Source organism: Elaeis guineensis, chromosome 3 (assembly GCF_000442705.2).
Source record: "Elaeis guineensis isolate ETL-2024a chromosome 3, EG11, whole genome shotgun sequence".
Lineage (NCBI taxonomy): Eukaryota > Viridiplantae > Streptophyta > Magnoliopsida > Arecales > Arecaceae > Elaeis > Elaeis guineensis.
In genome coordinates this window covers 1711014-1736016 of record NC_025995.2, presented here as the reverse complement: position 1 = coordinate 1736016, position 25003 = coordinate 1711014, and the positions used below count along the sequence as shown (strand labels likewise).

General features: G+C 37.4%; 3 protein-coding genes and 1 long non-coding RNA gene across 10 annotated transcripts in view; 1 reads left to right on the top strand and 3 right to left on the bottom strand.

Annotated features, from left to right (window-relative positions):
• LOC105042409 (uncharacterized) overlaps nucleotides 1–2860 on the bottom strand; it is a 6656-nt gene extending 3796 nt beyond the window's left edge. Inside the window, exon 1 of the long non-coding RNA XR_012139532.1 lies at nucleotides 2723–2860. This is a non-coding gene — a long non-coding RNA (uncharacterized lncRNA). The remainder of the gene's footprint in view (nucleotides 1–2722) is intronic.
• The window catches only part of LOC105042410 (ABC transporter G family member 22), a 9229-nt gene extending 3639 nt beyond the window's left edge, over nucleotides 1–5590 (top strand). The window contains exons 6-10 of the mRNA XM_010919601.4: nucleotides 1177–1485; nucleotides 2720–3007; nucleotides 3749–4033; nucleotides 4140–4247; nucleotides 5048–5590. Of these exons, the coding sequence (XP_010917903.1) occupies nucleotides 1177–1485; nucleotides 2720–3007; nucleotides 3749–4033; nucleotides 4140–4247; nucleotides 5048–5269 (1212 nt within the window). The 3' untranslated portion in view covers nucleotides 5270–5590. The remainder of the gene's footprint in view (nucleotides 1–1176; nucleotides 1486–2719; nucleotides 3008–3748; nucleotides 4034–4139; nucleotides 4248–5047) is intronic.
• On the bottom strand, nucleotides 3738–23236 carry LOC105042408 (prolycopene isomerase, chloroplastic-like). Of its 7 annotated transcripts, none has more exons than XM_073253504.1 (7): nucleotides 22700–23236; nucleotides 9071–9219; nucleotides 8829–8963; nucleotides 8548–8682; nucleotides 7732–7842; nucleotides 7449–7557; nucleotides 3738–3876 (listed from the first exon to the last, which is right to left on the bottom strand). In XM_073253504.1, exons 2-7 carry the CDS (start codon nucleotides 9128–9130, stop codon nucleotides 3869–3871), a joined length of 558 nt encoding a protein of 185 aa, XP_073109605.1. In that variant the 5' UTR covers nucleotides 9131–9219; nucleotides 22700–23236; the 3' UTR covers nucleotides 3738–3868. The 7 variants fall into 7 exon arrangements, with proteins under 7 accessions (XP_073109605.1, XP_073109607.1, XP_073109603.1 ...); XM_073253502.1 differs by lacking the exon at nucleotides 3738–3876 and adding an exon at nucleotides 6392–7263; XM_073253500.1 differs by lacking the exon at nucleotides 3738–3876 and adding an exon at nucleotides 6392–6990.
• On the bottom strand, nucleotides 22652–25003 carry LOC140856022 (prolycopene isomerase, chloroplastic-like). The gene is made up of 2 exons (XM_073253208.1): nucleotides 24950–25003; nucleotides 22652–23074 (listed from the first exon to the last, which is right to left on the bottom strand). The coding sequence occupies exons 1-2, from the start codon at nucleotides 25001–25003 to the stop codon at nucleotides 22652–22654; spliced, it is 477 nt and encodes a 158-aa protein (XP_073109309.1).

The following is a 25003-nucleotide window of genomic DNA, read 5'->3' as shown; positions in this document are numbered from 1 at the left end:
TATGGCAGACCATGTTAATAAGAAAGGCTGAAGAGTGCACTCAAGAATGCAACCTAAATATACAAAGCAAAGCACATACAGCAACATAAACTCATTGGACCTGATAAGCCTAATTATGCAGTCTACTATAAACGAGGGCCAACCCAGAGTACATAATAAAAACTTTGACATCACAAAACCACAAATAAGACCTCAAAAGTTCATTCTTCCTCTTTCATAAACCTAGTTTATGAGAGTTCAGCCTCAAAAATGTTGTGCAAACATCATTCTTCAGTTGCAGGCAAGAAAAAATGCAGCACCTTAACTAACAGTCAACCTTACAGACCACCTTTAAATGATTTATCCATGATCCAAATTTTATAAAGAATGACAAGTTCATGGAGTTAATCAAACTCAATGTAAGTTAGACCAAAAGCTTTAAACATTCAAATGATGAATAAAATAAACAAGAAGACTGCATGTGCATGAAAAACAAAGACAATGATTACAGCCAAAATTATCAGCCAGATGGAGAGAAAATCAATAGGAAACACCTAAAATTAGATAACTGTTATCAGATCCTGAGAGAATGTATGGTTGGTGGAAGTTGACATAACAAATGTCATGTTCACATACTACTGCTTTTCATAGCCAGCTTATTTGTACATGCAAAGACTATATATCCCTTTCTTGCATTCTTTAAAAATGTAATATGAAATAACCAATCATCTTTCTCTGCTGAATCTTAGAAACTACTAATGTAATATCATAAAATACAAATTATTCCAAGATGATTGACTGAAAATCTTAGTTCAAAACCATATTTTTTTGGGGACCAGTAAAAATATTAAAAAAAAAAACAAAAACAAAAACAATCAAGGACATGACCGAAATCCAAGAAATACAGTCTCTTGTGGCCTAGACTTCCCCAATGCAGTTTGTTAGCTTGCTTAACAAACAAATTGCAGCTGTGGTTTTCATCATGAAATAATTGCATGTCAAACATGCAGCACACTTTCTGGCTTACACCAGACTATAAGTGGTGCCAAAAAGGAAAAAAAATACCAATGTTCGTTGTCTAAAATGGGACATAAATGGATCAAATCGTGAAAATCAAGAGTTATATGGAAGAACCTGATCTCATATGCTTCAATTTAATTAATTGGTAGAGATAACATTTATCTGATCTTATGACAGGCTGGCAAAACAGTAGTAACTACGATTCACCAACCTTCCAGCAGACTATTTCACAAGTTTGATAAACTGATCCTTCTTGGAAGGGGCAGTTTGCTATACTTTGGGAAAGCCTCAGAAGCTCTGGTTTACTTTTCATCCGTTGGTTGTTCTCCTCTGATTGCAATGAACCCAGCAGAATTTCTGCTAGATCTTGCAAATGGTAACATAAGTGATGTTTCAGTACCTTCAGAATTAGATGATAGAGTGCAGATGGAAAATTTGGGAAGTCACCCAAGAAATGACAAGCCATCTCCAAAAGATGTGCATGAGGTAAACTTATCTTCCAAGCTTGTTAACATACTTTCTTTTTAAAGGATTTGGGAAGTGACACAAGAAGTGACAAGCCATCTCCAAAAGATGTGCATAAGGTAAACTTATTTTCCAAGCTTGTTAACATTTTTTTTTAGAAGGATATATCTCCAAAAAGCAGATCCTATCTAGTCATTATTTGACTAAGGATTAACTCATGGTCCATCCTGGTCGTGCTGGGTCAGACCTGCAGGATACCAAATACTAGGATATGTTTGAGACCTTGGTATATGAAAAATTGGGCCATCTAGGTTGGTACCAACTTTTGCAAGCAGGAACATGCAATACCATGCCGTCCAGGCACTTGGGACAGGTTGGCATCTTAATAATTTACTAGGATGCTAAACTTTTCTTTCTTTAGGATTACTAGGATTCCCAGTTGTTCTAATGACTGTTTAGAGAATTCTAGGGTTTGTTTATCTCATAATTTAGGATTATGAAATGTTTAAAGGTAGCAGGTGGGCTCGTAGCATCAATATTAATTATCTTTATTTCGGACAAAGTAATAGCAAAAAAGAGTTGGGATACAAGGAGAGGATTACTATGTTCTGTCCGGGCTTGGACTTGCAGGAGCCGGATCTGAGCAATGGAAACTAGATCTGCCTGTTTGCTTCCCTCCCTCCTCCTTTATCCCTTCTCTCTTTCCTTCTCTTCCATGAAAAGCAAATAGCCAAAAGAAGAATGGTTCTAGTATATGTACCCGCACCATAAACCCAACATATTCCATAAAAACCTCTCCAATTTATACTTATGATATAAAGACACCCTAAATCCTCTAAATAATCATTAAAAACAACAAACAACAGAAAAAAACTTTAAAAAAAAAGGATTACAAAGGTGGCATCCTAGTGAATTATCAGCATGCCAGCCAGCCCCAAGTTTTGAGATGGAACCAACTTAGGTCCCTGACTGATGCCAGGTACAGGACCAGGATTTCGGACCTTACTCAACATAAGAATTCCTGCTTGCAACTTAAATACCTTGTGTTTAAATCTTGCATAAGAAAACAAGACTCAACATAGGATACTTAAAGATAATACTCTTAAATGATATATGCATCAATATCTGATTAACAAAAAATAAATTAATTAATTAAGAACTTGAAATTTTTATGGAAGTTCATGAAGCCCTACTTTCTGCTTCCGAAAGAAAAACAGACTTCTTCTGACCATCATAAATAAAAACAATGAGACAGTACCTGGTGGAAGCCTATGAGACTCGCGTTGCTGACAAAGAAAAGAAAAAACTTCTGCAACCCCTGCCCATCAGTGAAGATTTGAAGGCGACGATCGCATCACCAAAGAGAGATTGGGGAGCAAGCTGGTGGCAGCAGTTTTCCATATTGTTCTGGAGAGGACTAAAAGAAAGGCGACATGATTATTTGAGTTGGATGAGAATCACCCAAGTTATTGCAACTGCAATTATCCTTGGTCTGCTCTGGTGGCACTCGGATGGTACCACCTCGAAAGGTCAGCAAGATCAGGTACACAACCTATTCTTAGTGCTATATATCCAGAGACAAAAAACAACCCACAAGCTGAATTGCAGAACTAACATGCACATTAGTACGATGCAGTACAAGAGCATCACAGGCTGCTGCTATCATTCTTGTATCCATAAACCTAGTCTACTTTTATTGGACCAGATCAAGCTTTATCAGCAGTCTTGCAATTTGTGTTAAAGTTTTGTATTACATTGTTAAAATAGTATTTTGCCTTTATTGTTGATATTTGTTAGATCCTATTGTTTGTTGAATGTGTATGACATAATCTCAGATATAGTTGTGGATAAGGTCCCTAGCTTCATGCATATTTATTTGTCTCTAAGCTACATAGTTATATGTGTATATCACCTACAAATCATATGTTCTCCAGTTAGATCTCTAGAAAAAATATGTTAGATCCTACATCATAATCAAGGGCATCAGATAAAAACAACTATATTAATATGAAAATGATGTTTAAACCACAAATAGGTTTCCAAATTTAACTCACTAGATCTAGAATTGCCAGAGCATTAAAAACTTAAAAGAAATAAGATCATTCTGTAATAGGTTAATCACAGGAAAAGCAGAAGGTGAAAACAAATTTAAAAGGATAAATTAATTAAACTTTCTTCTGCATAGAATTACTTCAATGACCAAGAAAGCAAGAAGTGTAAACTTAATGTTCTTTCAAGAAATTAAGTTACAGCTTACAGTTCAATCTGGTATCACATACTGCAGGCAGGATTGCTGTTCTTCATTGCTGTCTTCTGGGGCTTCTTCCCTGTTTTCACAGCAATCTTCACATTTCCTCAAGAAAGAGCCATGTTGAACAAAGAACGAGCGGTTGACATGTACAGACTAAGTGCCTATTTCATGGCAAGGACAACAAGTGATTTGCCATTAGACCTCTTCTTACCGATTATATTTCTTATAATAGTCTACTTCATGGCGGGCTTAAGACAGAGTATTGAACCATTCTTTCTCAGCATGCTTATTGTGTTTCTCAGTATAATCGCTGCTCAGGTACATATCAGAATAAGAATCTACCAAACACTTTTATAGCAATGAATTGCACTACTATAAGTAACTTTATGCTTGTATAGAGTTTAATTTTGGGTGAAACGACTAGGGGCTTGGTTTGGCAATTGGAGCTACTCTGATGGACATCAAGAAAGCAACTACTTTAGCTTCGGTGACAGTCATGACCTTCATGTTGGCTGGTGGGTTCTTTGTGGCGGTAAGCATCAAAGCATGATTGAAGAAAATTAACTTCTACATTCTTAGCAAAAATAACTCAATTTTTCCATTCTCAGCAAAATGAAAAAATTACTGTTCCCGAATACACTGGAAATGTTTTTTTGATTCATCATAAAGCAAAGTTAGATGACCAGTCATCAAACTTTGTTATTCAATAAAGTTTAAAAAAAACTTGGTTTCAGGCTTCAGAAAAAAATTGACAAAGAATGATGCATTTAAAATAATGGAAATAAAATATACAAATGAAAATGAAACCTTATGTGGATGGATAAGAATTTTGAACTGACAAACTTGTGATTTAAACACTTTTGTCTACAATCAGCCAAAGCCCGGTAAGTATTAGTTTTGACAGCAAGCCCTAATTCAGTCAAAATCTTAATATAAATAAATAAATAAAATTCTCCCAAGTGATGGATAACCACTGACCATTGATATTGAAGTTTCAAGAGGACCAGGAAAACCTCCATATTTCAACTTCTCCGATAAAAAACAGATGAACTAAACTATTTCAATCCATAGATTATTTTGAGGAAACATATTTGCCAATGAATTGCACTACAGGAAGCTTTCGCTTTGCCTTTATTAATTAGTTGATCAAAATCTTGAAAATCATGGTACCATCTATAGACAATAAAGTTTTTCTACTGCTGTTGTTTTATGTAAAATTCAAGAAGCCGACACAAAATTCCTTCTAACATATTTTGTGCTAGAATGGCAAATATACTGTGTCAGACACATTGAATAAAATTTTTAATAAGACCACTAGTTGTAATTTTGCAGAGAGTTCCTGCCTTCATATCATGGGTCCGCTACATATCTTTCAACTATCACACTTACAGACTGCTACTCAAGGTGCAGTATGACCACACACCAAGCTCCTTAAATGTCACTGATATCGACAATGGTACCAAGGAAGTTGGTGCCATGGTTGCCATGGTGTTTGGGTACCGTCTCTTGGCATATATTTCCTTGAGACGAATGAAGATCCCTAATGGTGCTTGAATACTTAGCTGATCATATTATGCTACGAGCAAATGGAGAAGATTTTACCACCGTCTCCACTCAACAGCAGTCTAGCCACGGGAGCTCACTCAAGTTTCAAGAGGATGCTTGGAAACAGTTATTAAAATGTTAGATTATCCAGCTTTGAGAATTTGCAAATAGGTATCATGTTGCAAGAGTGTGATGCTTTCGAAGTCAAGAGCACCAGTTTAGGTGTTTGATATTTGTGCTTTGATATCCATGCTTCAACTTTGGACATATGTAGGTGTCTTCTTTACTTATCCTTTTTATGGTAATCTGCATCAATCTCATTAGAGATGATGATGATGAGTAGCAGACAAATATGAACGAACAATATCAGTTGGAAGCAAACATGAACAAAGGCAAATAAATGCAACTATATAAAATCCAAGACATCAAGATGCTACAGTTGAGAGCAAGGTTTTACGTCCTGGTGGGGCGGGGGATATCCCAGTCGTTCCGTCCCGTTCTTGTGAAAAAATGGAATCGGGACAGGGTTGGGACTCTAAAATCCATCCATGCAAAGAGAGAAGAAGAAAGAGGAAAGAAAGAAAGGAAGATGAAGAAAGAAAAGAAGAAGAAGAAAAATGAAGAAGAAAGAGAAAAGAAAGAAGGAACAAAGGAAAGAGAAAGAATTAGAAAAAGGAAAAAGATAGAAAGGAAGGGATAAGAAAATAAAACAAAAAGAAAAGAAAAGAAAGAAAGATAGAAGAAAAAGAAAGAAAAGAAGAAAGAAAAGAAAAAAGAAATGAAATGAAAGAAGAAGGGGAGAGAAAAGGAGGATATCTATCGGGATGCATAACTGAGATAACTGTCGGGATGGGACGGGACAGCAGAGCGTCCTATTCCATGGAGATACTGAGACAACTTTGTCCCACGGGATTTAAAATCTCTTAGTTGAGAGCATATGCTGAGAAGCAAATTCATGCAACTATAACACAAGGTAGCCTATAATAAAGGAAGAGAGTGAACAAACAGTACGAAAAGCTGAGAAAAATTCTGCGGTTTTGACCCAGAAATAACAGAAATTAGTACCAATATACAAATTAATTGCCAGAAATTAAAATTGACATCGCGTATTGTTAGGGGCATATAGCCATGAAGGACAATTTAATTCTTTATAACTCAAGAAACAATATTATTTCTGTTTCCATTAAAGTACAAATTGTGAGGATTCCTTTTTATATAAATAAGTACATTTCAATGTTAATCTTGTAGGATAATAGCTAATTGCTTAATTACAATATTGAATTAGTAGTTACATATGTGAGATCATGCTTGAAAGACGATGCCAACAATTCCCAAGAGCTTTGAAGTTGAAGGATTAAATCACCAAGCTGCAAGACTACATCCTTCAACTTCAATAATGTGACTGACCTATCCGCTCTGTGATGTCAATTGCTCCATGACAAAACTGGTCAGCCCAGAACTCATATGACCTGAGCAAAGAATTGCTTTAGTTGTCAACCTATGTCTATTTGAATTGTGCATAGAGCAAATGATGATGAATCCTTTAACCACCACCCATAAACTAAAAGAATAAAAGTTGTGTGCTATCAGAAGCAGGTAGGGTTCAATCACACTGAAAACAATATATCAAGCCACAAGCAACATTGAATCCTTTTCTTATGCCATTTTCCTCAAACATCCAAGCAGCCAAAGAAGAGCAGCATCCAATACTGGAGACCTTTTTTCGAGCCCTAGAATGAGAAAATAATTTCCAATAACACAACATTTTTGTAATACCTCAGGAAAAGGATAAATGAGAAAAATGTGAACCGAATTGAAGGGACTGAGTTTAGTATATAGAGAACTGGATCCAGCATCCTTCAAAGGCTAAACTACTGCCAAAGAGAGCATAAAAGGAACCTTATCCAGTTATCAAGATGTGAAGGAAAACAGTTAAAACTGCCGCTCCAACTGGACTAGTGAAATGCTACTATTTTCCGACAGTTGCAGGTGAAATTGTACCACTGAAAATGAGATGAATCAAAATGTATAGTTGAATTTTTGGACAAAATTGTTTTTTTTCCTCTTGCTTCAAGTAATCGAAAGTTCTCATGCACATGATTTAGGAAGGGAATATTCTTCCTCTCTCTGCGTTATATGCAAAAGGTTCCATGTTTTTATCATAGAAGGTGTGCAAAAATCTGCTTACCAATATCTGCAGTGACTCTATGAGCACACATGATTCCTGAAAAGGCAACAGCTATAACTCCTTGTCCAGGAAAACAGCTATCCCCAACACAGTAAAGACCATCTATAGCCTGCAAGTTCCACCATCACTAGTCAGTGAAAGAAGCATTCTGTCAACAACTAGTCTACAGTGTTTCTTCTAACAAATAAAAGTCATCCCTCATCTTCATAAACATCAAACCTTGTTCCACTATTTGGAGATGGCAAAGTGATTTGTTCAACTAGTAGTGCATGAAATCACTTACTGTTGTATTAAAAGGCATTCCCAATAAAACTTTTGGTATACTATGTGGAATTGGTCCATAGGTACCATTATCCTGAGCAAGAAATCTCCTGTGAGTTTTGGGTGTACCCACCTGTCATCATCAAGGATACTATGACAAATGAAAAATGATCTCAAGCACTTAAAACTATATCGTATGTGCGTAGAGATATATATGAAGAGCCTGGGTTCGAATAAGGAACCTCTAGCGTGTGGGACTAGCATGATCACTGATTACCATGCTGACATCATGCCTAGAAGCATATATGAATAGCAAGCCTTTGTTGATCCCGATGTCTAACCATAATAGTTCATAATTCATCAAATCTGTGCTTAGAGTATATGGATCATATACATAAACAAGATGAGTAAATGCATGTGAGTTCTCCTAACCAAAATTTATTAGGTCATCGTGTCATTAAAAGATAATTTACAAATCAAGAAGGCATAAACAAGGAAAAAAAATCTACTTTACATGCAAAAGAACAATTTTTCTCCCCAGATGCTTAGAATATTTAACACTATAATAAAATTAGAATTATTCTCAAATATTGTGGCTTAGTCAAAAATCTAAAATAAATATTTAAGTACAAAATTTTAAAAAATGAAAATCCTATTTCAAGAAACTTCAATGGCTGATCTACTGAAGAAATAAAATGACATCCATCTCAGGACAACAGTTCATATGATGGATACAATGTCAACTTGCAACCAAGTTAAAAACTTTAGCTTGAAACAAATAGCAATATATCATGAATACTATCATTTCACATGATCCTTACTTTACTGGGAAGCATACCTCTTTAAGCACTATAGAGCTTTCTTTAAGCACTATAGAGCTTTTGAGACCTGGAAAGAGTTTATTCTCAAGCCTGCTGATAATTTTATTAGCTACGAGCTCCTTCTTCTCTTCATAGTCTTTGAGGGAAAGGCCCTGGTACAACAAACATAATAACATCAATTATCCATCAACAATCCTCTATGGAAGATGTTCTGAGAAACCCGGCATACTTATTGTTCCATCTTGAAAATGTCAGATATCAGGAATGTGATAGATGCAGTTTTAATAGACAGATTTACCTTCCAATTCTCTATGCAAGATGTTGTAAAAATGTGAAGAATATGATGTCCTTCTGGAGCCAAAGATGAATCAAGAACTGTTGGGATACTCAGAAAAATGCTCCCATAGGGCTTCTCTAAGTTAGCCGAGTCATCCTGCAGACATAGAATGGCTAAAGGGATGAGCATGTGCCTGTCCTATTTCACCATTAGTTTTCTCTTCTTACATAAGATCAGCCAAGCACTGGGAAGCTACTAAATACCTCAAGAATGAAATGGTGGCAATCTGTATTAGGAGGTACAACTGTGTCTTTGACTCCCATGTGAATGGAAAGAAAAGATGGTGCCTTAACATAAATTCTTTGAAATTTTTTCTCTTCTTCTGGAAGATCATCCACTTTAATGAGTTTTCCTGTGATTTTTGGACAACAGAAATTGATAAGGAACCTACTAGAGGTGGGAACTGTGAAGGAAACCATTACTAGAGCTAACACAAAACTTATATTAAAGCAATTTTCACAAGGTTAACAACATAGAAACATGCAAACTACAAGTGAATGATCAATAGAAGGAAATAAAATTATAGACACAAATTACGAAAAGCAACAACTGGAAATTCACAGTAATGCCTATCACAAATTATATCTAGACTCATACATATTAAGTGTAGTTAATGGCAAATGATCAGAGACATACCAATCTTCTAGCCTTATTCATCATCTAGCATTGGCAAGAGATCTAGCTCAGCCATTAATTCCATTCTAAGTTGTATTAATTCCATTTTAGGCCATATCATTTTTCTCATAGCAAAAATGAAATATCTCCCTCTACCGTTGCTATCCAAATATTCTTAGATTTCAGAAATCCTTTGAAATCTGAAACTACTAGAGCAGGACATGGTTTTATACTTTTATTTGCCCTTAATAATTTAACTCAAATAGTTTATTTCTTAAAAAAGAAAAAAGAATCTCAAACAGTCTGAGTTCTAACCTTGTAACTCCTAGTCTTCCTTGGAGGTCATTTTCATTTTATCCTTGTTAGTTTTGCCCTGTTCCAAAATCCTCATTCACTTTACACACATTTGATGCACATGGAGTCTACTTTCAGTTCAACCATCAAGTCTAGATGCCAAATAGCCAAAGCTATTGGCGTGATGATCTTATAAGATTTCAACGAGATTTCCTGGCATGCAACAAGAATACAATAAAGGTTTTAAATTTTATGGGATATGGTTGTCTCGGTTTGTCCATGGAACGAGATGCATCATCATCTCGCCCTATCCTGACAATTGGGATAGAGGATGTCCTAAGATATACCAATCGAAATGTTTGGACAATGGCAAGATGGTCCTACCCTTGCACTCGGGACGATAACCCATCCCAATATCCATAGGATATCCCACCAGGATTTGAGACCATGCATATGACCAAGGTTCGCTGACTCAGAACGGGACCCTATGCCAATCGGCCAACGACACGAGTCGGTAAGCCCCCATATCGGACCGTACCGGATCTAAAAACAACAGAGAACCAAAGAGGAAAAGAGAGAAAGAAGGGGGAGGGAGGGAGAGAGAGGTCGGCAGTGAACACCAGAGGGTTGCAAAGGCCTTCGAAGGGCCGCCAAGGCCTCCAGAGCTCCGTGGTCCTCCACAAGAGAGATTAGAGGGAGAGATAAAGAAAGTGGGAGGGAGAGAAATAAAGGAAGAAAAAAGTAGTAAAGAGGCCGCCAGGTGGCCATCGTGGCCACCAGATGGCAGCCATCCGCCCTATGACACCATGGTTTCAAAATAAGGATGAATCCCCTATTCATCATGTTTTTAAGTAAAGTCGGCAAATGCATTGTGAATCGTATTTTTTTTTAACAAACGCAATGAACAAAGGTAGGTCGCCCTTATTTCAAACCTATGATGTCTACAGGGCAGATTTCCACCATTCAGCAGCCATCCAGCAACCTCCCCACTGCCTTTCCCTTCATTTCGCTCCCTCCCCCTCTCTTTCTCTCTCTCTTTAATCTCTCTCAAGGAAGCCTATGGAGCCCCATAGGCCTTTGCAGCCCTCCGACGTCCTCGGCAAGCCACTATCGGCTTTTCCATCTCCTTCCCTCCCCTCCTCTCTTTTCCTCTCTTACCGTCTTCCTCACTACGTTTTTGCCAGCATTTCGAATCAAATGCCTGAACCGCACTAGTTGGCCATCGATACAATTCAGGGCGATTCGATGAACCATGCATACAGCAGTTCCATACTTTCAAGTGTATGTACAATCATCAACCATACAATCATAATCTATTGTACCGCCCCATACCAGATGATACTGGACATATTGTATCATACTGATCTTGTATTGATACCCTATCTCATTCCGTATCAACACTCATTATGCTATTTCATACCGTACCGAACTGCATATCGATATGGTAATAGGATGGTACCCATATGGGGTCCGATACCGAGACATGAATGTTGCCTACAATAATTATAGTTGATACTCTATAGTTCTGTTCATTTATGCCGAATAGAGATCATTGTCAGATATTCATATTTATGAATTAATCATTAAAATATCCCATCACATGCCTTTGCTAATTAGGGCGCGCACCATATGCCTCTTGGTGAATTATGTTGAAACCTAGCATGCACGAGCACAGGAAGATAATGCTAATTTGAAAAAAGTGTTCATACTTACATGCCTATTATTGTCCAATAATTTGAACATAGGCAAATGACAACCACACTATACTAGTGGCATAGACATGATTTAAAATATTAAACAAATGAGAATCATTTCTGCATTGCATAGTTTCAAGTTTATTCTTAAAAGTAATTATATCCCTACAAAAACACATTGACTACAAAAACAAGCTCAAAGTCTATGATAAAAAGCTATAAGGAGAAATACTTATGTTCAAAAACTAATAACATATTGTAGGTCTATACACATATTACCTTACTTTAAAACACTCATATAATGTTTATGTATAATGTATTATGTCATATAATTAAATCTAACATTTGGCCTATATGGAAGTATAGCTTTCTGAGCCCTCAAACTTGGGAAGAAAATGTTGCCGAAGAGTTCTACATAGCTTGAACAAGAAAAAGTAGCTCAAAATGGTTTGTTGTAGATTTAAACAGGAAAGTAGATACAAGCCAAGGATTTAACTATAGGTGGATTGGATCTGTATCATCAATATCATACCATTTCATCTGGGAGACGGTACCTAAGATAGGTGCAAGAACTGGTCCCTCCACGAGGCTAGGGCGTACTATCTATCCCTATCAAAATTAGTTGGGAGTGGCAGATACCAAGATATCTAGGAAAATGGTTTAGCATTGGGAATTGGTATATTAGAAAACATAAGTTAAATCTGATTCTTGGAAGATTCCTCATATTGTATATGAGAACAATTTTTTTAACTTAAGGGCATTCGCACTTATCATGATGGGTCTTGTCAAATAAGCAATTTGCTAGCTGTCTTGATCTAAAGTTCTGTGGATTTAGATCACAAGTTAAAGAACATCCAACTATACTTTCTTGTAATGGAAATAAAGGAGTGAAGGCTGGAGTTGTTTCACTAAGTGAATGGGATAGGGGCCTACAAAGCTACTAGAGAAAAGGGTTTAGAATGGTGACAAAGGTATGTGATCTCCATTTTGCTAGATAAGTGAGTCCTGTCGCAGACTAAGGGAAAACAATCCAAAGGAGAAAGTGTAAGAAACGCCATCTCATGGCAATCTGTATGCATGCTGAATTTCAAAATTTTTATTTATATACAGCGGAAGAAGAATTTTCAGATTTAAACTATTTAAATCTAATTAGATCTAATCTAACTAGCATGCATAGAGATCATATCTCATACCCAGAAATCATTACATATACAAGATCTCGATTTATTTTATAAAAGTCTGAAATTTTACCTTTGTGCGGATAGTTTTTCACCGCGATCTGAAAACTGTGGATGTCTTTTGAGGTTTCTTGGAGTCGCACAAGTATCCGGCCTCTACAGATATCCACACAAGGCTGATCTTGATCAAAAGACTCCAAAGATCACCGGAATGCTAGTTCCCTTGCAGATCTGTCTTCCTTCAAATCAAATCTGGTTTCTTCTTCTTTTCTTTTCAAGAAATAAGAAGATAATGAAGTAAAGGAAGAAAGAGGAGGATGAATTCCCTTTTCTTGTTGGGCAGCACCAAGAAGGAGAGGAGGGTGGGCGGCAACAAAGAGAGAGGCTAGATGGATCTATTGATTGAATTAGGGCACACTCTCTACTTAGCCCTATTTATAAACCCCAATTCCTTATCCAACCATGTTATCAATTCGAATCAAATTCAGATTTCAAAGATTTGAATCAAATTCAAACTTTGAATCAGATTTGGATAAGGAGATAAGAGAGAAAGAGTGGAGAGAGAACCTTAGAGGGGGCGCGCCAACCCTTGGCCATGCCCTCTCTCTCCCTTCTTTTATTTTTCACGCACGCCCCATAAAGAGGGGCGTCAGCCCTTTGCTTCTCTTGGTCGGCGGCTCCTTTGTGGTGGCATGTAAGAGGAGGGAGAGTCCCAGTCTAACTGGGAACTCATCTCCTAACCCTATTCTATATTGGTTCCAAACCAAATTAAAATAGGTTTAGCCAAATTCTTATTTGACTAGGAATAGACCCAATTTGAACCAAATTAAATCCAATTTAATTTGTACAAAGCCCAATCATTAATTAAATAATCAAATCAAATAATTAATGATTAATTCAGCAATAATTGCTTATTGTTCTTCCTCTAACTCACTAACCTTTAGTAAGCCTTCTTTTGTAACTCTTACAACTTGGTCCATCATCAATTAAATTGATCATTGGGTTCATCTTTGAATCAAATTCATAATTCAATTATTCGATCCAGTCAAAATTCCTTTTGTGTATGATCCCATAGGTTCTATTCTGTCTGATAGTAAGACATATTATGATCTCCATCATAGATATCATTAAAACTCCTTTCAATGGATTGAAATAATTCCAACTCACCCAATGAGAATTATTAACCATCAATTAATTCTCACGGATCTCACTATCTACCAGTGACGTCTAGCAGCATGTAGTGGCAACCTAATAGAATAGAAGAGTCTAAACCTCTAGGTGTAGTTAATATGTGATTCAGTTCTTCTATCATGAGTCCCGACAAGACGGAGGTTATAGAAAACTCGCCAAACCCTATCGCCCATCATATGTCAGATTTAATTAGCTCGAGTCGAGTTCAACTCGTGATTTCTCATGAAAATCCTTTTGTATCAATCACATTATCATGGCCACGGTCTTAAGAACTCGACTTCATAAATCATATAGGACTACTCTTTAACCATTAAAATCTATAGATCCCATCTAGATGCGCACCCTACTCCTACAACGAACCTACCGTAGCCAACATACATCGCAAAGACCCATATGATTAAGAGATCAAGTAAATATGCAGTCAAACTACAGCAACCTCACTGTGAATAGTCGAGGCACCACAGATCAAAGAACTATTAATACAACTACAGCATCAAGAAAGTCACTGACGAATGAGTAGACATCCAAGTGACTTTTTATTTTGATCGCGCTCAGTATGGTTGTTCTCTAACAACCATCTATACTCTCGCTCAGTGCCCTTATACTGTAGACTCGAGACTCATCTATTCTAGGAGAAGTGATCTCTATACCAACCTCATCGAAACAATCACCATCTCTGTAATGATCCATCGGTCATGAGTAATCTAGAAATTAACCATCAATGACAGATGTCTCAAATTCTCAACTCTTGAAAATGTGTCATCATCTTATAAATTTTTTGGACGATTCAAGGACACATGACAAGAATGATATAAAAATTATCTAATTTCATTAATAAATACATGTGTCAAGTACAAATTTATATCATAAAATAATACAATGTGTCAATCAGATTGACTTCTAAGACATACATTTAACAATCTCCTATTTGCACTAAAGTCAATCTGCCATGTATCTAAGCTCCATCTTCTCAAGGTGGACTTCAGTCTTCTGCTAGCTAAGTGGCTTAGTGGATCCGTCACGTTATCCGCGAAGTCAACTCTCTGTACCTTGACATATTTCTTCTTGAGATAGTCGCGAATGATGTGATATCACCACTCGATGTGCTTGGACTCACGATGAGACCTGAACTTCTTAGCAAGGACTATGACACTGTTGTTGTCACGTATAATGTGATGGTATCTGATGTCATGATACTAATTCCGCAGCAAACTTTTTTGTACTAGAAGGCTTCCTTCGCGGCTTTTGATGCAACGATATACTCAGTTTTCATGATTAAATCTACAATGATCGATTGTTTGAAACTCTTCCAACTTATCGAATCACTATTGCATAAGAACATAAAGCCTGATGTAGATCTTTTATCATCAATGTTAGATATAAAATCTCAATCAGTGTATCTTTCAACCCGCAACTCAGATTCTCCTTCAAAGACTAAGAACAAATCCTTAGTTCTTCTCAAGTACTTAAGCATATTCTTCTCAACTATCCAGTGCTACTCGTTTGAATTCAACTGATATCTGCTTGTGACGCTCACAACAAGTACTATATCAGATCGTATACATAACATGGCATACACGAGGCTCCCTATTGTCGAGACATAAGAGATCTTGCTCATCTTTTGAATCTCCTCAGATGTGGTCGGATATATCTGTTTAGAGAGATGAATGCCATGCCTAAGGGATAACAGTCCTCTTTTGGAGTTTTTTATGCTGATCCTTTTCAGCACTTCCTCTATATATATTTTTTGTGAAAGACCAAGTATCCTCTTTGATCTATCTCTATAGACCTTTATTCCGAGAATATAAGATACCTCTACATATAGCTTCCTTCTACCTTCTGATCCATAGTCGCTTCTTCCTCACGTCCGGATCGATCTCTCCCTCCTCTCCACTTCTTCTATATTCTCTTTTTTCATCCTTTCCATGCTGAAGTTGTTCATCGCGGTGCCGCAAGCCTTGATGGTCGTAGAAAATCCGCAGCTAATGAACCTATTGCAATCTTGAATCTCACCGACTTTCACCTTCTCATCTAAAGTAATCGCCATTATCTCATCACCATCACAAACTTTTACCCCACCTTTTACCCCCTCACCTTCCTTCAAAATCTATCCACTTTCTTTTTAAATAATAAAGCTTGAAAAAAAATTATTTTTTAGATTTATTTTGGGACTTTTATACGCACTTGGCATTGATGTATTGATCTCAGTTGTTGTTCTGTCATCTTTAGTTCTTATGAATGCTGTTAAGCTATCTTTGTATTAAATTATTGCTGAGATTTTCTTTACTTCCTGCACTGGACTTTTATTAAATTATTGCGGCTACATCAAGTGGTATCAGAGTAAGTTCTGATCCAAAGATTTTCATTCACATGCATTATTAGAATCATACATCATCGCACGCATACTGCATGAGCTTATCCCATTTGCACTTCATTGTTGTCTAGAAATTTTTTTTTTTAAAAGAGTGTTCAAATCCATCTCTTACATCTTGTTGGCTGTCCATAATTTTCTCAAATCATTAATATCTCATTGTAGAGCCATTAGCAACTCAAAATGATGAACAATCACTTAGAAAATCCTAGGGATTGGAGAGAGGCATATGAAAGACAACAAGGGGCTATGAGAAATATGCAAAACTAACTAAATCAAATACGACAAATCTTAGAAACTATGACCATGACTCGTCAATACGGGGTAGATGGAGCCACCAATTCTGAGAGCGATCCTGATGTAGAAGACATACCCCCTAGGAGAAACTGGCCAAACCAACGTCAAGCGAACACCACACGTTGGGATCAAGGTATTAAGATAGATGTCGTGGGTTCAAAGGTAGGTTAGAACCTGAAGAGTTTCTAGATTGGATCGATAAGTTAAAACAATTCTTTGAATGGAAAGAGTTTTCCAAGGATAAAAAAATTAAGTTTGTCTCTCTTAAGTTGAAAGGTCATGCCTTAGTTTGGTAGAAGCAAGTCCAAAATGATTGGGTTAGAAAAGACAAAAAGAAAATCGTCTCTTGAAAAAGAATGAAAGAGAAACTTAGAGAAAAATTTCTTTCAACGGATTATCAACAAACCTTATTCCAAAATGTTCATAATCTTAGGCAAGGGTCTAAAATGGTGCAAAAATATACTGAAGAATTTTATATCTTGCAAGCCCGTAATGACCTTAAAGAGGATGAAGAATAGCGGATAGCTCGCTATCTTGCCGGACTTCGTCCTCAAATACAAGATGAATTAATCTTTTGCAATTTTCTGCAAATCGATGCGGCCTACAGTCATGCCCTTAAGGTTGAATCCAAGTTGAAAAGACAAACATTCTAATAGGGAAACCTAAGTGGGAAGACCGTTGTAGAGATCAAACCAGCCCCGAAAAATGGCATCCAATCCCTTCCAAAACATGTCGATACTAAGGGTAAAGAGATTTTAGATCCTAAGCCCAGAGATCCGATATCACTTGTTCTAAGTGTAGGCAACTAGGTCATAAGTCGCCAAAGTGTCCTTTGAGATAGTTTCAACCTAGGACAAATTTGATTGAAAATGCCGATGAGAGTGAACAGAAAGAAGAGGTAGAAATGCAAGAGGAAGATGCAATTGGAGATAGCGAAATCCTCCATAAACCTGTTGAAGTTACTGAACCAAACCTAATAATCAATCATGTCCTTGTACCACCCAAAACTACCAAGGATGATTGGAGACGGCACGGTCTTTTTCGAACCATCTTCAATGCTGAAAAAAATTTCTGCTCTATCATAATTGACAGTGGGAGCATGAAAAACTTTATCTCCCAAGAGATGGTTGACAAGCTTCAGTTAAAAACTGATAAACTTGCACAACCTTATTGAATCGCTTGGTTTAAAGATGGGGACGAGGTTTCCGTAACACGACGAAATCTAGTTGAGTTTTCCATTGGAAAGACTTACTGACGAGGTTTGGTGCGATGTAGTGCCCATGGACGTATATCACTTGTTAAGAAGACCTTGGCAGTTTGACCGTAGCACCATACATGACGGAAAGAACACATATATAGTCACTAGGGATAACAAAAAGATTAGGTTGATTCCACTCAACAGTACATCAAAGCCGAATTCTAAGTCAAATTTATCCCAAAAACCACCATCCACTGAGGGGCAATCCATGATGGCCTTGAATAAGTCCCAATTTACTAAAAATCTAGCAGGATCCCCTATGGTTTATGCCTTAGTGATAAAAGAAATAATTGAAACTCCAAAGATTTCCTCGGCTGTTCGACCTCTATTAGGCGAGTTTTCTGACATCATGCCAGAGGAACTCCCTGATGGCCTACCCTCTATGAGAGATATCTAGCACTGCATTGATCTAATGCCAGGGACTAGTCTATCACACTAAGCCCATTAAAGGATGAGCCCGATCGAGCATAAAGAACTACATCGACAAGTCACTGACTTGTTGAAGAAGGGGTATATTAAAGAGAGTATGAGTCTAATGACTGTACCCGCTCTCCTCACTCCCAAGAAGGATGGAACATGGCGAATATGTGTAGATAGTTGTGCTATCAATAAAATCATGGTGAAGTATAGGTTCCCCATCCTTAGGCTCGATGACATGCTTGACATGCTAGGAGGTGCGAAGATATTCTCCAAGATCGACATGAAGAGCGGATATCACCAGATCCATATCCGACCAGAAGGCAAGTGGAAAATGGCATTCGAAATCAAAGACAGACTGTATGAATGGTTAGTTATGCCCTTTGGACTATCCAATAATCCAAGCACTTTTATGCATACCATGAATCAGGTGTTGTGATCATTCATTGAAAAATTTGTTGTGGTATACTTCAACGATATTTTGATCTATAGCACGAGTCCTGAACTCCATTTGAACCATCTTCGACAAATGCTTCAAACCTTGAGAAAAAATCAGCTATATCTAAACCTTAAGAAGTGTACCTTTTTAACTGACAGCCTCATCTTCCTAGGCTATATTGTGTCTGCCAATGAGATTAAAGTAGATCCTACTAAGATTAAGGAGATTCAAGGTTGGACAACCCCAAAAACCATCACTGAGATTCGAAGCTTCCATGGACTTGCGTCGTTCTATCGATGCTTCATTCAAAATTTCAGTTCCTTGATTGCTCCGATTACATACTATTTGAAAGGAGAAAAATTTTGCTGGACTCCTGAGGCCGAACAAAGCTTCAAAATGGTTAAAGGCAGGCTCATGAGTGCACTCGTACTTGCCCTATCTAACTTTGATAAGGTTTTCAAAGTTGATTGTGATGCCTCACATGTGGGAATAGGGGCTGTGTTATCCCAAGATAAGCGATCCATAGCCTTTTTTAATGAGAAATTGAATGATGCTCGATCACGTTATTCTACTATGATCTCGAGTTCTATGTGATTGCGCGGGCCTTGAAGCACTGGCAACCATATTTAGTTCATTGAGAGTTTATCCTTAACTCAGACCATGAAGCCTTACATTATTTGAATTTTCAAAAAAGCCTTAACAAGAGGCATGCCAAATGGACTGCATTTCTACAAGAGTACACTTTCCACTTGAGACATAAACAGGATATAGTCAATCGGATTGCTGACGCTCTTAGTCGTAGGATCCATCTCCTTATCACAACTTCCTTATAAATTGTAGGACTTGAGACTATTAAGGATCAGTACAAAGATGACCCTTACTTCGGACCTATTATGGAAAAATATTTATCTTCCGACACTAATTTATCCTCTGATTTTAGCGTTGAGTCTGGATATCTTTTTAGACAATCCAAGTTATGCATCCTAAAAGGTTCGTTGAGAGAGTCCTTGATTCAAGACCTACACGACAGTAGTTTAAGGAGATATTTCGGACGGAATAAAACTTTGAGGTTAGTTCAAGAGCGCTACTATTGGCCAAACATGCATAGGGACGTAGAATGATTCATTCAACATTATATGACTTGTCAAACTTTTAAGGGTCAAAAACAGAACACGACCTTATATACTCCTCTTTCCATTCCCTCTGCTCCTTGGAAAGATGTTACCATGGCCTTTGTTCTTGGCCTACCTAAAACTGCACGACATGTTGACTCAATCTTTATGATTGTAGATCGCTTTACTAAAATAGCCCATTTTATTCCTCATAAAAAGACATCCGATGCATCACATATTGCAAAACTATTTTTCAATGACATTGTGCATCTGCATAGCATTCCTAGATCAATCACATCAGATAGGGATACTAAATTTGTAAGTCATTTTTGAAAAGCTCTGATGACCAATAGAAGTAGATTAAATTTTAGCAACCCATATCATCTGCAAATTGATGGGCAGACTGAGATGGTAAATCGATCTTTGAATAATCTTTTAAGATGCTTGACGGATGAAAGACCAAAATAATAGGATTTAATCCTACCACGAGCTGAGTTTGCATATAATAGTTCCATCAATAGAATCATAGAAAAATCTTCTTTTGAAACTCTCTATGATCATTCTATTCTCCATTTTCTTGATCGAACACCCATTCCATATCCTGATAGAGTTAGTGCAGAAGCCGAATCCTACTTGAAACAGGTTCAAAAGGTGCAATAGCAAGTTCAGAAAAGGTTGCGGGAGTCCACCGCCAAATATAAGGCAGTAGCAGACCTACACCGTCGAGGTATGGATTTTAATGAGGAAGATTGTATTTTGGTCTATTTCAGGAAGGAGAGATTTTCAGTCGGAAGTTATAGCAAGCTAGGCAGGAAGAAATTTGGACCGTTCAAAATTCTCAAGAAGTTGGGAAAGAATGCCTACCTTATTGATCTGCCACAACAAATACTTACCTCTCCGATTTTCAATGTGAGTGATTTGTTCGAGTACCATGAAGAAACACCCATAATTGTAGGTGTCAAGAAACTGCTTTTCATTACGGATGCAAAGATAGCTATAGAGGGCATAGAGGAGATTCTGGACGTTCACGAGGTTGCAACACGTCTAGATACACATCGCTGATATTTCATACGTTGGCAAGGATGTTCAATGACTGATAGCAGCTGGATTTTAAAAACAGAATTGCACCAACTTCAAGAGAACTTATATCAAAGTTATCAGGAAGCCATCTCGATAGGGTTGAGATCTCTCCCACCCAAAGAGAACTGATGCAGTGCATCAAGCCATGATTTTATCTTATTTGTCAAGTTATTTTTCTTCATGGTATTTGATTCAATCCAGCTTAATTATTTTAAGAAAAATTAGATAGTTGATCCAAATCCAAACCAAATCCTTTTCATTTATTTTTTTTCTCAAACCGAAAAGCCAATCTAGATTTACAGAGACCATATAATTCTCCACAGATTTATCTCTTACTAGAGAAGAGGGAAAGAAAAGAAAAAAGGGGAAAGAGAGGAAAAAGAGAGGAAAAAAAAAGACAAAAGAGAAAAAGGGAAAGAGAAAAAAAGAGAGGAAAAGAAAAAGAGGAAAGAAAAAAAGGGAAAGAAAAGAAAAGAGAGAAAAAAAAGAGAGGAAAGAGAGAAAATGGTATTTTGGCCAATCAAAAAAAGAAGAATAGAAAAAGAAAGAAAGAAGAAAAGGGTTATAAATGTGGGTTCTTGAAGCTTGGGAAGGAGAGCAGAAAAGAGAACAAAGACTTCATAAAAATCCTAAATTCCTCTTTCTCTACATATAGCTTCCCTCTACCTTCTGATCCGTAGTCGCTTCTTCCTCGCGTCCGAATTGATCTCTCCCTCCTCTCCACTTCTTTTACATTCTCGTTTTTCATCCTTCCCATGCTGAATTTGTTCACCGCGGTGCCGCAAGCCTTGGTGGTCGTGGATAACCCGTAGCTGGTGAACCTATTACAATCTTGAATCTCACCGACTTTCATCTTCTCATCTAAGGTAATTGCCATTATCTCATCACCATCACAACCTTTTACCCCACCTTTTACCTTCCTCACCTTCTTTTAAAATTTATCCACTTTCCTTTTAAATAATTAAGCTCGGAAAGATTCATTTTCTGAAATTTTTTTTGGGACTTTTATATGTACTTGGCATTGGTGTATTGATCTCAGTTGTTGGTCTGTCATCTTTAGTTCTTATGAATGCCGTTAATCTGTTTTTGAATTAAATTATTGCTGAGATTTTCTTTACTTCCTGCATTAGACTTTCATTAAATTATTGCGGCTACATCAGTATGGCTTCCTTAGGCAAGAACAGTACTCAGTGAATGATGTTGCTCCTAGATTAATATATGGTTTAAATTTTTTTGTTTTCCTCTCTAAAAATAATAACAGATTGGCCGTTTCTGCTCATCATGAAAATATATTGCATTAGTATAAGTCAACTTATAAGTCAAAAGGATATATATATATATATATATATATATATATATATATATAAAGAAGTGAAAGTCATAACCTAAGCTTTACCGTCTGTCTATAACATATATAAAGAACTTTTATCACCAGTGGCATTTGTGTTCTATCAAGCATTAAGACTCAATTGTTACTTGCGAAAAGGTAAGCATGTGTCGGTATCAGACGCATTCAGCAGGCAACATAATGAAGTTATCCTTACATGTAGATGTGTCCAAACTATGCGATGTCCAATAGCAACCTGCAGAAGTCTATCGAAGAATAGGTGATTCTCCAAGTCCAAGATCCGTGAACTGAATAAATGGTTATTCAAAGTACCAGCGAGCTTGCAAAATTCTAAGTTTTCTAAATGTTTGGCAAAAAAAAAAAAAAATACTATAACAAGAGCTATGTGTTGATTCCTCATTTTATATTTACTACTAATGGAAGCCAATAATTCAATTAAAAAAAATTAAAAAAGGGGATTTTTGACTCCCAGATGAAAGGAACCCAAATGTCAAAACAAAATCTCCATGGATGAGACAAAAGCTAGAAAGGATACTACCTCGTCGCCAAACCCGAACATGACTGACGAACCCACATCGAAGGTAAAGCCATCCCTCTCATAACACCCGGAGCTCCCTCCCGGAATCAGGTACTTCTCCAGCACCAGAACCCTCGCCCCCTTCACCGCCAGCTGCGTCGCCGCCACCAGGCCTCCAATCCCGGACCCGATCACGATCGCATCGTACTCCTCTTTCCTCCCCTCACCTCTCCCGTCCCTCTCTACCGGCCTTTCCACGCTCAGCACCGCCCTCACCGGAGCCCTCCCCGGCCCCCCCTCCTGCCGAGGCGTCTCCTGGGTTCCGGAGAAGGCAGGCCGGGCTCCAGGCGGCGCCGGCGGAGGGCGTCGTCGTGGAGGGGAAGAGGGAGTGAAATCCTAATCGGAGCATGGCGGGTTTTGTCTGGTTCGCTGCGAGGGAAACAATGTTTCCGTTTGTACGAGGATCTTGGGTGAAGAGGGAACAATATCTTGGCGTCGTTCCTCGAGAGGAACCGGATGGAAATAATAAACAGGAAAGAGTATGTACGGTGGAAGTGAGGCGGTCACTGAAATACTGGCAGAAAAAAATAGGGTACAACCCTTGCTTGCCGGTTGCCACTTTGGTTGGTGCCAGGCAGAATGCGTCAAGTTGACGGCCAGTGATAAAAGTTATGTTCCATCATGAGATGAATCTAGATTCGATATTTGTGAATGATGAGGCCTCATCAATTGAATTGATGTCAAAGGAAGCTCAAAAGTCATTATTATAGGAATTGACAGTTGGTAAATGAGGATTCATAGATTCATCTTCAATTCATATATAACTAAGGGTGTGCAAAAATTTGATAGAACCATGAACCAACTTTAGTCTATTTCTTTTTCTTTTTCTTTTTTTTTCCAATTTGGTTTAGTGTTATCTTGAGAAAATTTTCAATTAAAAAAAAAAAAAAAAGCTTGATTTCAGTTTAAGTTTTCAAAAATCGAATCAAATATATCTGCATGGATCCAGCTGTATGTGCATATTATTTTTTTTAAATTATATATATATATATAGGGAGTGTATCAAGTGAGAGGAGTGGTTTATTGTGAGAGATAAAATGACATAATAATAATCCTTAAATCTACATTAACGGTTCAGATGAGCGCTGCACATACTCAAACACGTGCGTTAAAAAAATTAAAAAAAGAAAAGAATGGATAAACTCTAAGGTAGTATTTAGATACCTTTATTCTGGATGGAATAAGAGCTTATTCCATTTTATTCCTCCAAACAGATGAAAAAGTGATGGTGGGCCATCCTGATTTAGCAATTCCAGTCAACCCTTCCTTATTTCTGTCTATGCTAGTTTAGCTATTCCATGGTCCACCATGGAACAGCTTATTCTACATCTTTAATAAGCACCATTTAACTAGATGGAATAAAAACTGTATTAATTGCACTGCATTAATTGCTTATTATAGGTGGAATAGCAGATTTTCAACCAAACAAAAATCTAAAATAACAAAGATGAATAGCTATTCTCTAAGAATTCATATTCCTATTCCACGAATAAGAAAAGTGTATCCAAACACTACCTAGGGGTATTTGAATTGTTAGAACGACCGGCATTCTCATCTAAAACATTGATGTGGATCCAAAAATTATTATTATGTCATTTCACCTCTCATATTAAGCCATTCCTCTCACTTGATATGCTTCCATATATATATATATGCGTGTGTGTGTATAGGGATGGATTTATGTATATCCAAGGGATATCCAAGGACATCCCTTGACTTTAAAAAAATACATATATATGTTCTATATATGCCTATATTTTTATAAATGGACACCTCTTTTTTAATGTAAGAACACCCCTAGTTCTCGCTTCTCAGGTTTGAAACCCACTAGCCTAGTAGGCTATCGGCGGGTCCACCAACCAAAGTTGACCTTTTTTTTTTTAACTCAAGTACCTAATTAATATATGGGAATGGGACACCATTAAAAAAGGACACCCCTAGTTGGCTGGGGAACCAAGTTTGAAACCCACTAGGTTGACCAGTGGATAGCCTCATGCCTCTCCAACCTTTTTTTCCACCAACCATAGCCAGCTTTTTTTTTTACCCAAGCACCTAATTAACGAATGAACCCTCCCTCTCCCTCTCTCTCTCGCGAGCGATGAATAGATGAGCACGGTCGCCGACCTTTTTTTAAAAAAAAATCCTATGTGCCTACTACCTAATTAATGATTCAAGTCTTAACTCTCAACCCTCCTGCTTCCTCTCTCTCACCGTCTCACGAACGACGAACAAAAGCAGATGCAGCTTGATAGCTATTACCTCCAT